At 47.1% G+C, this 11,362-nt stretch overlaps 1 protein-coding gene across 5 annotated transcripts in view; it reads right to left on the bottom strand.

Annotated features, from left to right (window-relative positions):
* Nucleotides 1–11,009, bottom strand: part of Fam193b (family with sequence similarity 193 member B) — a 33,179-nt gene extending 22,170 nt beyond the window's left edge. For 3 of the 5 annotated variants that reach the window (XM_031359738.1, XM_031359737.1, XM_031359736.1), the window contains exon 1: nucleotides 10,667–11,009. In XM_031359738.1, coding sequence (XP_031215598.1) covers nucleotides 10,667–10,876 — 210 coding nt within the window. In that variant the 5' untranslated portion in view covers nucleotides 10,877–11,009. Of the gene's footprint in view, nucleotides 1–4,342; nucleotides 4,404–9,608 lie in introns of all 5 variants that reach the window. The other 2 variants (XM_031359740.1, XM_031359739.1) reach the window with 2 other exon arrangements.
* Between the last annotated feature and the right edge of the window lie 353 nt (nucleotides 11,010–11,362).

An 11,362-nucleotide genomic window follows, 5' to 3' on the forward strand; every position in this document is an offset into this window, starting at 1 on the left:
CCCCCCCCCCCCAGCCCTCAGGCTCTGGTCTTTCTCTAGACACTAGGTACTATGGGGCTAGGAGATTTTGTTGTTGTTGTTGTTGTACTGAGAAAGGGTCTCACAGCCAGGGATGGGGTATGGGAGCAGTGGCAGTGCACACCTCTAATCCCAGCACTTGGGAGGCAGAGGCAGAGGAATGGCTAAAGTTTGAGGTCAGATTGGTCTACAGACTGAGTTCCAGGACAACCTACAGACGCTTTACAGAGAAACCCTGTCTCAGGGAAAGGGGGAGGGGGAAGGCGTTGACTATAAGCTCAAGCTCCCACTGAACTCGGTCTTCCTGCCTCAACCTCCCGAATGCTAGGACTACAAGCATGCACCACCAGAACTAACTGTCTCTTGACATTTTCATCTCTGCTTTAACTTTTATTTATTTTTCTAAGTATGTTCTTATTATTTTTAATTATTTCTATATGTGTTTTAGAAGTCAGAAGTATTGGAGATAATCTATAGGCAGTTGTGAGCCACCCCAAAATGGGTCCTGGGAATCAAACTCAGGGCCTGTGCAAGAGTAGTTCATGCTTTTAACCACTGAGCCATCTCTCCAGCTTTCACTCTGAAACTATACTGAGTGTGTGTGTGTGTGTGTGTGTGTGTGTGTGTGAGAGAGAGAGAGAGAGAGAGAGAGAGAGAGAGAGAGCAAGAGCATGCAATGTGCAGGTACATGTATACAATGGCACATGAGTGAAGGGCAGAGAACAACTTCAGGAGCAATTTCTCTCTACTATGTGGGTCTAAAAACTCAACTAAGGTTATTAGCTTTGGCAGTATGAATCTTCACTGCTCAACACTCTTGCCAGCCCATATCTCTGTTTTCGTTGTTAAGGGTGGTGAGACGTCGCAATTCCTTTAATTAATGCTACGGCTGAGAAAGCTCTGGCTCAGGGCTCCTTCTAACTGCAGTGCCCACTATGTCTCAATCGTGGCCAACACGGGTCCCTTATGCTTTGAGTCTGTGAACCCAGGCAGTCAGCATGCTCTTCTCCAAACTCTATTGTTATTTCTGAACAAAAACACGGCCATTAAGTGAATGAAAACATCCAATATTTTTTTCTTTACAAAGTCTCAGGGAACTAATTCTTAAACCCAGAATCTCAGGGCAGCAGCTAATTGTTCCCATTCACCTTAGATTAAATTTCAGAGCCTCTGGGGTACAGAGTTAGTCTAAAGCAAAACATGAAGAAAAAATTCTAGTGGTTCTGTTGATTTTGTATTTTGCCAAAAAAATTTCTAGATAACCGTTTCACTCTTCAAGAGAACCCAGAGCCTTTGACAGCCAGGGATGGCTCACAAGAACCCGGCTATAGTGTGCACATCCCAGGGCAGGGGAGACAGGTTCAGGAGGCTGAAATTTGTAGCCACTGAATCCAATGTCTCTGCTCCCCTACCAACCCAACTATTTCTGCTTGGTCCAAGAACCATTAAGTTAAGGGAGTTTCTTTTTTTTTATTCCATGCAATACCAGTTTTATCTTGAAATAAAGTCTCTTATTTAGACAAGCAGATATTTCCTCAAAAGAATAAATAAACAAAGTAAGCCCATTACCTTAAGAAAAACTGTCAACTATTTGTGGCCAATTCAAATTCAAGCTTTTAATCAAAACTTCAACTTTGAAAGTCAGGCATGGTGGCTCATACCTGTAATCCCAGCACTTCAGGAAGCTGAGGTAGGAGGAGTACCATGAGTTTGAGGCCAGACTGGGCTACAGAGTAAGAATCTAAAACAAAAACATAGAATTTGGGCAAGCTTATATCACTTCCCTTTAGCGTCTCAATACTTGACTGAGGAACCTGTGTTACTAACAAATGTTATTTTTTGGCATGATAAATAAAATCCACTTCCCAAATGACAAAAGCATGACTTCACAGAATTATACATTTGTGAGGAATCCATCTGAAGTGCTAGATGCACATCAGACTTTATTATTTTCACTCGTTTGGAGGTAGGGTCTTACTATATAGCTTTGGCTGGCCTGGGACTTGCTATGTAGACCAGGCTGGCTTGAACTCGGAGATCTGCCTGCTTCTGGGATTAAAGGGCATGTGCAACCATGCTAGGCTCAGACAATGAATTTTTAATGTAAAATAAATGCAAAGACTTAACATTGAGCTCATGGCTTTGTGCAGGGTGAGAGGGTGTGTGTAACCTGTGTACCCAGAAGTGCCTGTGGAGGCCAGAGGAGGGTGTTGGGTGCCTTCCTCTATCACTCTCTGCCTTATTTCCTTGAGATTGGGTCTCTCCAATCTGAACCTGGAGCTCGTCATTGTTGGCTAGGCTGGCTGGTGGGCCTCTTGTCTACACACGTTCCACCCCCAGCTCCACAGGTACGCATGACCATACTAGCTTTTCACTTGAATGCTGAGGATCTAAACTCTGATCCTCCCACTTACACAGTATGCCTCCTCCCCCAACTTTATTAAAAAATTTGCAAATGAAAACGGGACCATTTTCCTATCTTAATATATAAACTTAAATATATATAATTCTTAATTTTAAAATAGCACATTTCTTTCTTTCTTTCTTTCTTTCTTTCTTTTTTTTTGGTTTTTCAAGACAGGGTTTCTCTGTGTAGCCTTGGTTGTCCAGGAACTCACTCTGTAGACCAGGCTGGCCTCGAACTCAGAAATCCGCCTGCATCTGCCTCCCAATTGCTGGGATTAAAGGTGTGCGCCACCACCGCCCGGCTAGCACATTTCTTTATTATTATTGTTGTGAGTGAGTATACATGCATTCATGCACAAGAGCACACACAGCATGTATATGTGTGAACATCAGGACACCTTCAGGAGTCTCCTCTCCTTCTACCATGTGGATCCCAGGGATTGAGCTCAGCTCATTGGGCTTAGCAGCATGAGCCTTTACCTACTGGGGCATCTCATTGGCCGGCCCCCACATAACTATTTTCCATAAAAATTGTGATTTATATTAATGTGGTAACTTAAACATTATCAGTCCTTTTTTCACAGTTCTGGAGATCAAACCCCAGGCTTATTGTATGCTGGGCAATAATTTTTCTCAGCAATTACCTAGCTTGTGGTGTATCCGGGCAGTTTGGGGGTATGACTTTGGCTTTTTTGTCCCGTTTGTCAAGTGTCAGAGAATAACCCTGATCAGCAGAGCAGACAGGTGCCAAGATCTGTTCTGAAGCTGGACTGAATTTCAACATTTAGCCTGGGCTCCTCCCAGGAGTTCCTCTGGGTCCCAAGAGTTCACAGATGTTTGTACCAGATTTCCCAAGACACATGCTGTATCTACCAGCTGCTCTCCAACGGTTCAGATTCTATTCTGAAATAGCCGTGAGAGTACTATCCTCTCAGGGTACTGAACTCCAAGAGCTTCCCTGACACCACCCAGCAGCTATAATTTCTCATGTCCACCACTGTTCTGTGCGCACACTGGACAACTCTGTGGTAAATTCCTAGCATCCCATAAGATCCTAGTCAAAGGTCAATGAAACTTTCTGAACTTTCTAAGCTAAAGTAATTCTTTTAGTGTAACACCTGTCACATGGTGCCATATTCCTGGCAGAACGTAGCTCTCTGAGGCATGGAGTGGCTGCTGATCATTTACATATGTTCAGAAAGAAACCAAGTATGGCTTGTTGCTTGTCACATAGCAGACGTTCATTAAATAAATGGAATTTTAAAGCCCTTATGGCTCAGTGTCTCAGTTACTTAACATCAGGAATAGAATTTAAAACAGCAAAACCAGTCCCTTTCCTGACCTGCTACGCTGAAGGCATGGCTCAAGTGGGAAGGCAAGCAGAACTAAGATTCTCAGAATGCTAGAAATCAGAGCTGTGGCTAATGCCCTAGGAGCTGGCGAAACCCCACCTCAGTGCTTTAGAACTTTTACTGCAATTCTTACTCAAGTGTGGCCCTTCCAGTAGGCAGAAAACGGCTTCCTTTTCTAAGTCCAGCTGGCAGAGAGCCTTCTCTGGTCCTCTAAGCTGAGTGAGGACAGTGCAGTGAGACTGGCTGACCCTAAGGACCCCAAGTGTAACCGACACGATCGGCTTCAGGACTAGTAGCCAAAGGCAGGCCCAAGCTGCTCAGTTACCCAGTGCTGGGGCCACTCGCTGCTCTCTGCTCTCCTCCTCTACGTCCGAGACAGGCCTCTCACTGGGAAAAGAGCATGAACTTTGGAGACATTGTTCTAAGTTCAAATCCTTGTTCTGCCATTTTCGGTATTTTGAGTATTACTTAAATTCTGAGTCTCAGGTTTCTTAATTTATGAAATGGGAATAACACCATACTTCACAGAGTTGTGAGGACAGAAGGAAATAAATTATGTAAAGTACCTGGCCTGGGTCTGGCACACAGTAGGTGCTCAATACCCGTTAGTTTCTTTCCTCTTCTGCCCTGGAAGAAATGATAGGGAAACTTACTAAGTAAGACTTGCCCAAACCAAATTTATTATTTGAAGCACAGGACAGAGAACTAAACAGTGACCTCCAAGGCATCTTTGAACCCCCATGTTATACAACATGGCCCTTGTTTCCTAATAAGGATCTTCAGTTGGCAGCTCCTCTGGCCCTTTCTTCCTGCCTTAGTTTCCCCACATCCCCTTTCAGAATAAAGACACCTACTTCTTTCATTCTAACGGTGGGAAATCAGAAAGGGAGCCATGAGCCATGGGGAGGATAAAGGGGAGACAGGCAGACTATGAAACTGCAGCAAGTTCCTCCTGCTAACGTAAAGGATAAGGATGGTATGAAAGTGGCAAACTCAGACCCTAACTAGGATACAAGCTTGTCTTGGTCTTACCGCCCATGAAGGACAATTAGATACTCCTTTCCCCAGTAACAACTCCTCCAAGTTCTTAGAATGAACAAGGCTCTCTACAATAGAGCGATCTCCTAACTTAAACAAACAAAAGAAAAAACGCGATCTTACTATGTAGCCCTGGCCAGCCTGGAATTCACAATGTAGACCTGGCTGGCCTCAAAACTCACAAAGATCTAGCCGCCTCTGCCTCAAATGCTGGAATTACAAGCATGCACCACCATGCATAGCCCTGTCTCCCATACCTTCTTTGTTCAAATCTGTCATCTCTACAAGACTTCCAAAGACAGACAGTGTTCCAAGAATCACTGTGCTACAGTCATTCAGCAGAGACACACAGTAGGCTAACAGACAACAGAAGACTAGCAGCTGAATAGTCACCAAGAAGTAGAGGGAGGTGAGCTTTTGGTTTTGTCTTTTTAAATGGTAAGTGTATGAATATTTTGCCTGCATGCATGTCTGGTGCCCATAGAGGCCAAAGAAAGTGTTAGATCCTCCAAGCTGGTATTACAGACAGTGTGATCCACCATGTGGGAGGTGGGAATTGAACCCAGATCCACTGGAAGAGCAGCAAATGCTCTTAAACTTGTGCCAACTCTTCAGCCCATTTTTGTTTTTTACATGATGCTAGGAATCAAACCCAAGGCCTTAGACTTTATACAGGTTTTCTACCATTGAGCTTTATCCTCAGACTCTAGCCCCTTAAAACAAAACGAAACACAATACTAGACTTCTTCAAGTTAGCCACACTCAAAATCTACCTACAAGAATCTAGAAATGGATCTTGGGTGGGCTCTGGCCCTAGTTGGATAGGTCATGGATGGAACTGAACAAAGGATGTGGCCACAGTTAGGCTGGGGAAATATGGAATAGAGAGAGCAATCCCAGCTGCCTCTCCCACAGATTTACGTTCGCACACTTTATCACAGAGTGTTGACCACACCATCTGCCTCCCCTTCACACCATCGCTTGCTTCCTCAACTGCCCAAACTGCCTGCAGTGGAGCATAGCCTGAACTCTCCCTGCTCTCCAAATGAGTCCAGCCACTGCTCATCCCTTCTGTGTAGATGAGCAGTTCTCAACCTGTGGGTCCTGACTCCTTGGGTACCCTTTCACAGGGTTCTTATATCAGATATCCTGCATATCAGATATTTATATTACAACTCATAACTGAAGCAAAATTACAGTTATGAAATAGTAGCAAAAATAATGTTATGGTTGGGGGGGCACTACACAACATTAGGAAGGTTGAGAAGTGATGTTGTAGACACTACTTCCTTTCTCCACCTTATGTTCTAGAGATACTCAACCATTACGACTAGGCTCTGAGAAGCTTCCCTGCCTCAGCTTTCCCTGGGTTACCATACCTTGGGCATCCGAAGCAGCAAGCACCTACAGTTAGAGCTACCACTGTGCTAAGTGCCTAACAGGTGTGACTTGTTGGTCCCTAACATTAACCAAGTAAGCTGGACTCACTGTCACTTTATAAAGGAGTAAACAAACCAAGGAGGGTCAAAACACTCCCAAAGGCCACCTAAGAGGATGCAGGATTTGCCGTACTATGTAAGCCCCCTAAGGACAGGAACCAGGTTTCATTCGCTTCTCCTTTTACAGCTAGTCCAGGGTCTGGCATTAAGGGCTCACTGAGTGTTGGTGGAACAAATGAATGCTAGGCAAGAGGACACTGGCTATGACAGTATGTATGCAATACCTGACCTGAGTGAGGACCAAGGAGCCAGCACTATGAGGTATCCAACAGCCACATATCACACAATAAAGATCACCCATAATATACCCTTAAAGTGATTTAATTAAAATGGTCCCTACTCTAAAAATTTCTAGGTACAGTAAGTAAAAGTGTTTAAGATTATAATCAGGCATCTATTATTAGACATTAAGCTAGTAACTCTAAGACATCTTAAGGAACTAAAAACTTTAAACTGAGTAGGCAAGTCCTTATCATCAAATGTCATTGGTGTTTTTTTGCACTGAGAGTCCTTTCTGGTTTACTAAAAGAACTAGGAGGTTCTAGGCAGGGTGGTCCCTCAGCTCAGATCACTTCCTCCCACTGGCCATGAAAGTGGCTCAGGCATGAGCCACAGGGGAAAGTCTGAGGATAGGAATTACCTTGACCGTCTGTGCACCTCAAAGGCCCTGGTTACCCAGATCATTCTGCAGCTTGCTGAGTGAATTAAACATAATGAAATGGTTTCAATAACGGCACTGACTGATCACCTTAGCAAGTTCCTCGAGGGAAGAGATTTACTCTTAGCACTGGAAGAACCAGGTCTCTAGAGGCCCTTTATACTAAACTGGACTGTCCCAGGAGATGCCATAGAGAAAGGGTAGGATGAGCTCACTGCCAAGCAGCCCAGCCCAGTTTCCTCAGCAAGCCTCCTGGGTTCTAAGCGCACACACAGGCTGCAAGCTGAATGGTTTGGGACTAAAACCAGGTGGTAGAAGTAGTAGGTAAGGCTGGCTTGGGCCACACTACACAGCTCCTGCCACCATCCTAGGCTGCTTCACAGTCTCTTGTTGGCGAGGCTCAAACAGGGAAAGAAAGCAGTTCTTGAGACACAAAGGAGGAGGAACGGTGGGGAGCTAAGCTCAGGTCTGTCAGGTTGTCCTTGCTGCCTCTGTGGACGGCTCTGAGGTTTTGTGAGCTGACCCGCCTCCACCTTTCCACCACTCTTTGCAGATGAGACAGACCTGTTTAAGCTTTATCTCCAAGTAGAAGAGGGCTGGAGAACTGGGGTGATAGACCAGATTTAGTGGGCCTTTTGGGATCCCAAATAATCTTAAGAGATTGTATCTGAAAGTGTCCAGGTTACACAAGACAGCTAAGAGCTGCAGAGAGAAGCATGGGGCTGGAGCCTACTTAAGGAAGCACTGCCACTCAAGTGCTCAGGATGACTTAAGAGTCGTGGGTTCAGCATCAGCAAGACTTTAGGGTTCTAAGAGGCACAGATGCAGGTATGAAATATCCTTTACTTCATTTTTTCCTAATGTTATCGAAATGGGTGATGTAGACTAGGCTGGCCTGTAACTTGCTATGTAATACAGACTAGCGTTGAATTCAAAGCTATCTTCCTGCCTCAGTGTCCCAGGCACTAGAATAGAATCACAGGCACAAACTACTGCCCCCTGCCACACAGTTGCTTCAAAACACCAGCTTACATTAAGAATAAAAACAAAATAAAACAGTGTATGAGTTTTGGATCTTAGAATAAGTCTGTGGGCTGGATGTAGTCTTATTTACCACCCACAGACTTGGCTCAGCAGGTAACACTGAATTTCACCTTCCTTCTCCACTCTACATCCAGACAAAAAGTGGTGGGGATTACAAACCATAATAAAGGTGTAACAGGAGACAGAGCAATGACCAATCTCTACCCCAACACCAGGGACTTTTGACCAGAGCACAAAAAGCTGTTTCTTGAATCTCATTTCTACAAATAATAGCAAAAAATAGGGCCCAATCAGAGCTGCTGCTTCGGTTCCCTTGTGTGTGTGAGAGTGAATTTTTATTTGATTAGATTGTTTTGCCTCATGTTTATAAGTGGGAGTCACTTGTGTAAATGTTTAATTGCCATAGTTTCTGTTTCCCCACCTGAGAACAAGGTAATCGGAGTTACATCCTCTAGTTTATTTACTACTCTCTGTTAATCACTAGGACAGGGATCTAGTGCCTAGTTGACAAGGATCCCGTGTTCTGCTGTTTCTATGGAAAAGCAGACTAAGAACTGTATCCATGGCTCATGCATCAGATCGATCAGTGATAGATGCTGAGGAGAATACAGGGGAGGTGGGAAGGTTAGAAGTAAGGTATGCAGGCTGGAGAGATGGCTCAGCGGGTAAGAGCACCAACTGCTCTTCCAGAGGTCCTGAGTTCAAGTCCCAGCAACCACATGGTGACTCACAACCATCTGTGATGGGATCTGATGCCCTCTTCTGGTGTGTTTGAAGACAGCAACAATGCACTCATATAAATAAAATGAATAATTTTTTTTTTAAAAGTAAGGTATGCTAACCACCCAGCATGAATAAAGGAATGAATTCGTAGGTCAAGCAGTAGTATAGACAAGAATCTATAAAGACCTGGATCAGAGGTTTTTATATAATGAAGGTTCTAATTTTGGGGACAGCTGTATTTCAATGAAACTGAACAGTTAAGATACCATCCACACACGTTCTGGGCTCTCTATGTGACAGGGACCCTAGAGCATCGTATGTCTGAATGGGAAAACTAGCTCCATGGTTCTCTTCTAGATAACAACACTCTTGGTGGGGGTCAAAATACGTTAGAAGGGGAAGCAACATTTGGTTGAATCGAGACCCAGCAGGAGCACAGTCCAACCTGTGACAGCCTAGGCTGCGAAGCAGGATATTGGGCATGCTTCTGACATCCAAGAAGTTGAGACATTTTCATTAATTAAAAGTCCTCTCACCGTGATACGAGACACCAAGGAGACCAGCATCAAAAGTGGGTTACAATAAGCACAGGTTCTGGCCTGATTCAAGCTCTCCCTCATTCACCTAGTTACTTCTCTGTAAAGGCAAAGCCGGGGACAGGCATGGAGGTGCCCACGAATGGCATTCTCCTACCCCCTGGTGTTCACAGTTCAGTGCTTGGGACAGACACATCAACAAGTTTCATCACAGAAGTGGTGCCATGAAAGGGAAGCAAAGAGGGTCGTGGGCACAGAGGGGGCGCTCGGTGTAACTGGGGAGGTCAGGGGAAGCTTTCCAGGAATGGTACCCCAAATGGCATCCCCCACTCACATGCACAATTCCAGAGATTCTACTAGAAGGCTGTCAAGAGCCATGCCTTCAGGCTGCACCAGCCTCCCAGAGTCCCCTGCTGCCCGATGCAGTGTCTGCAGAGCCAAACGCATCTTCCGCCACGCCTCATCCTCATCCGGGCGCTGCATCCGACCCTCCAAGACTCCTGCAGGGGCCTGCCTTCCTTGGCAGGCTCAGCCAAAAAACCAACTCAAAACTCTTTTGTCAGAGCAAGCTTAGGGCAAGCCACCCAGCCCCGGGTGCTACAACCCTCCCTGAGCAACTGTGGCCCCCGCCACCCCCGCCTCTCCTGTTTTCTCTTTTTGCTCGAAAGAAAGTGACCTTCCAGGTGGCAAGCTGGAAGCTCTCGAGAACCCTCCTGAATACTTTTACTCTCGCAGGATTCGCCAAACTAGTGGACTGGCAGGGGTGGGGGTGGGAGTGGGGGCGCCTTATGGGATGGGAGATAGGAGGGGAACAAGGGTTTCCTCTTTAGTGGAGTTGTTCTAACAGTCTTTGGGGCCGCCTGACTCTCTACTCCAACTGTTCTGCTGGGTAGGGAAAGGAGGGAGGTCCCAGAAGGCAGATGCAGAGGTACAGCTGTTGAGGGTAGCTGCTGCAGGGGAAGGAATGAAGCTGCTGGGGGCGGCGGGGCGCACAGAGGCTGCAGCCTTGCAGGTTCCAGCGCCCTGAGATAATGGTCTTTTAGGGGCCGGGGGTTCAGGTGGCTCCAAAGGGAAGTGGAGGGCAGAGAACTAAGCGGTGGCCTGAGGACCTGAGCCAGTCCCAGAGAGCATAAATGGTCAGAACATGTAGGTCCAGAGTAGGGGTTGCACGGGTAGCTTTAGAAGGGTTGCAAGAGGGTTTGTCTGAGCTCTGGCTTTGGAGAGGGGTCCAGCCTCCATTCCGGACAAGGGGGTTCAAAGCTTCTGCTCCGGACTTGGGATTTGGCCCCAGACCCACAGCATGGGCCATGCCCAATCCCGCCCCACTCCCGCTCCCGCTCTGGGGAGGTGTAAGCAGTCGGGCAGTCGGAGTCGTTTTGCTCGATTTCCTACCTGAGGGCCTGGAGCCAGCTTGGGCTCGTCTTCCTCTCGGGGGCCGTCGCGATCCGGCTCCGCGGGCACCTCCGGGGGCCCTGCACCCGCTTCGGATTCCAGGCTTGGCGGCGGCTGCGGCTCGGGCGCCTGGGGCTTCTGCAGCCCTGCAGCCCGCGCCCGCTCCCGCCGGCCCGCGCCGCCGCTCGGCCTGCTCCGCCTCCGAGTCATGCTGCCTCTCGCGCCGCTCCCCGGCTCGCTGGCTCCTATCGCGCCGCCGCCGCCGCCGCCGCCGCCGCCGCTCCCCTCACAGGACAACAGCCAATATGGCGGCACCCGGTGCCCCTCCCCGCCCGCTGCCAACAGGTCAGAGGGCACACTGAGTCCGCGCCGCCGCAGTCGTCACCGAAGCCGCCAGCGCCATTTTTAATAAGGCCATCTTCCCGTGCATCGCAGGAGACCAGCCCGGGGAGAGATTTTGTCCTAAGCACTAGTCCGAAAGGCTGCGACCTGCTGGAGAAACACGTTTGGCGCTGTAATAATGGGCCTAGGAGCTTAATTGTAAATAATGAGTGAATTACTATTTTTTTGCTGCAAACTTTTCACATTCATCTCTTGGCTCCTCCATACATCACTTGGAGACAGGTACGAATTATTCCCATTTTGCAATGGACAGCACGGGTTGCAAAATGCCTACCGAAGATTCCTAGATATCAT

Source organism: Mastomys coucha, unplaced genomic scaffold (assembly GCF_008632895.1).
Source record: "Mastomys coucha isolate ucsf_1 unplaced genomic scaffold, UCSF_Mcou_1 pScaffold7, whole genome shotgun sequence".
In the NCBI taxonomy this organism is placed as follows: domain Eukaryota; kingdom Metazoa; phylum Chordata; class Mammalia; order Rodentia; family Muridae; genus Mastomys; species Mastomys coucha.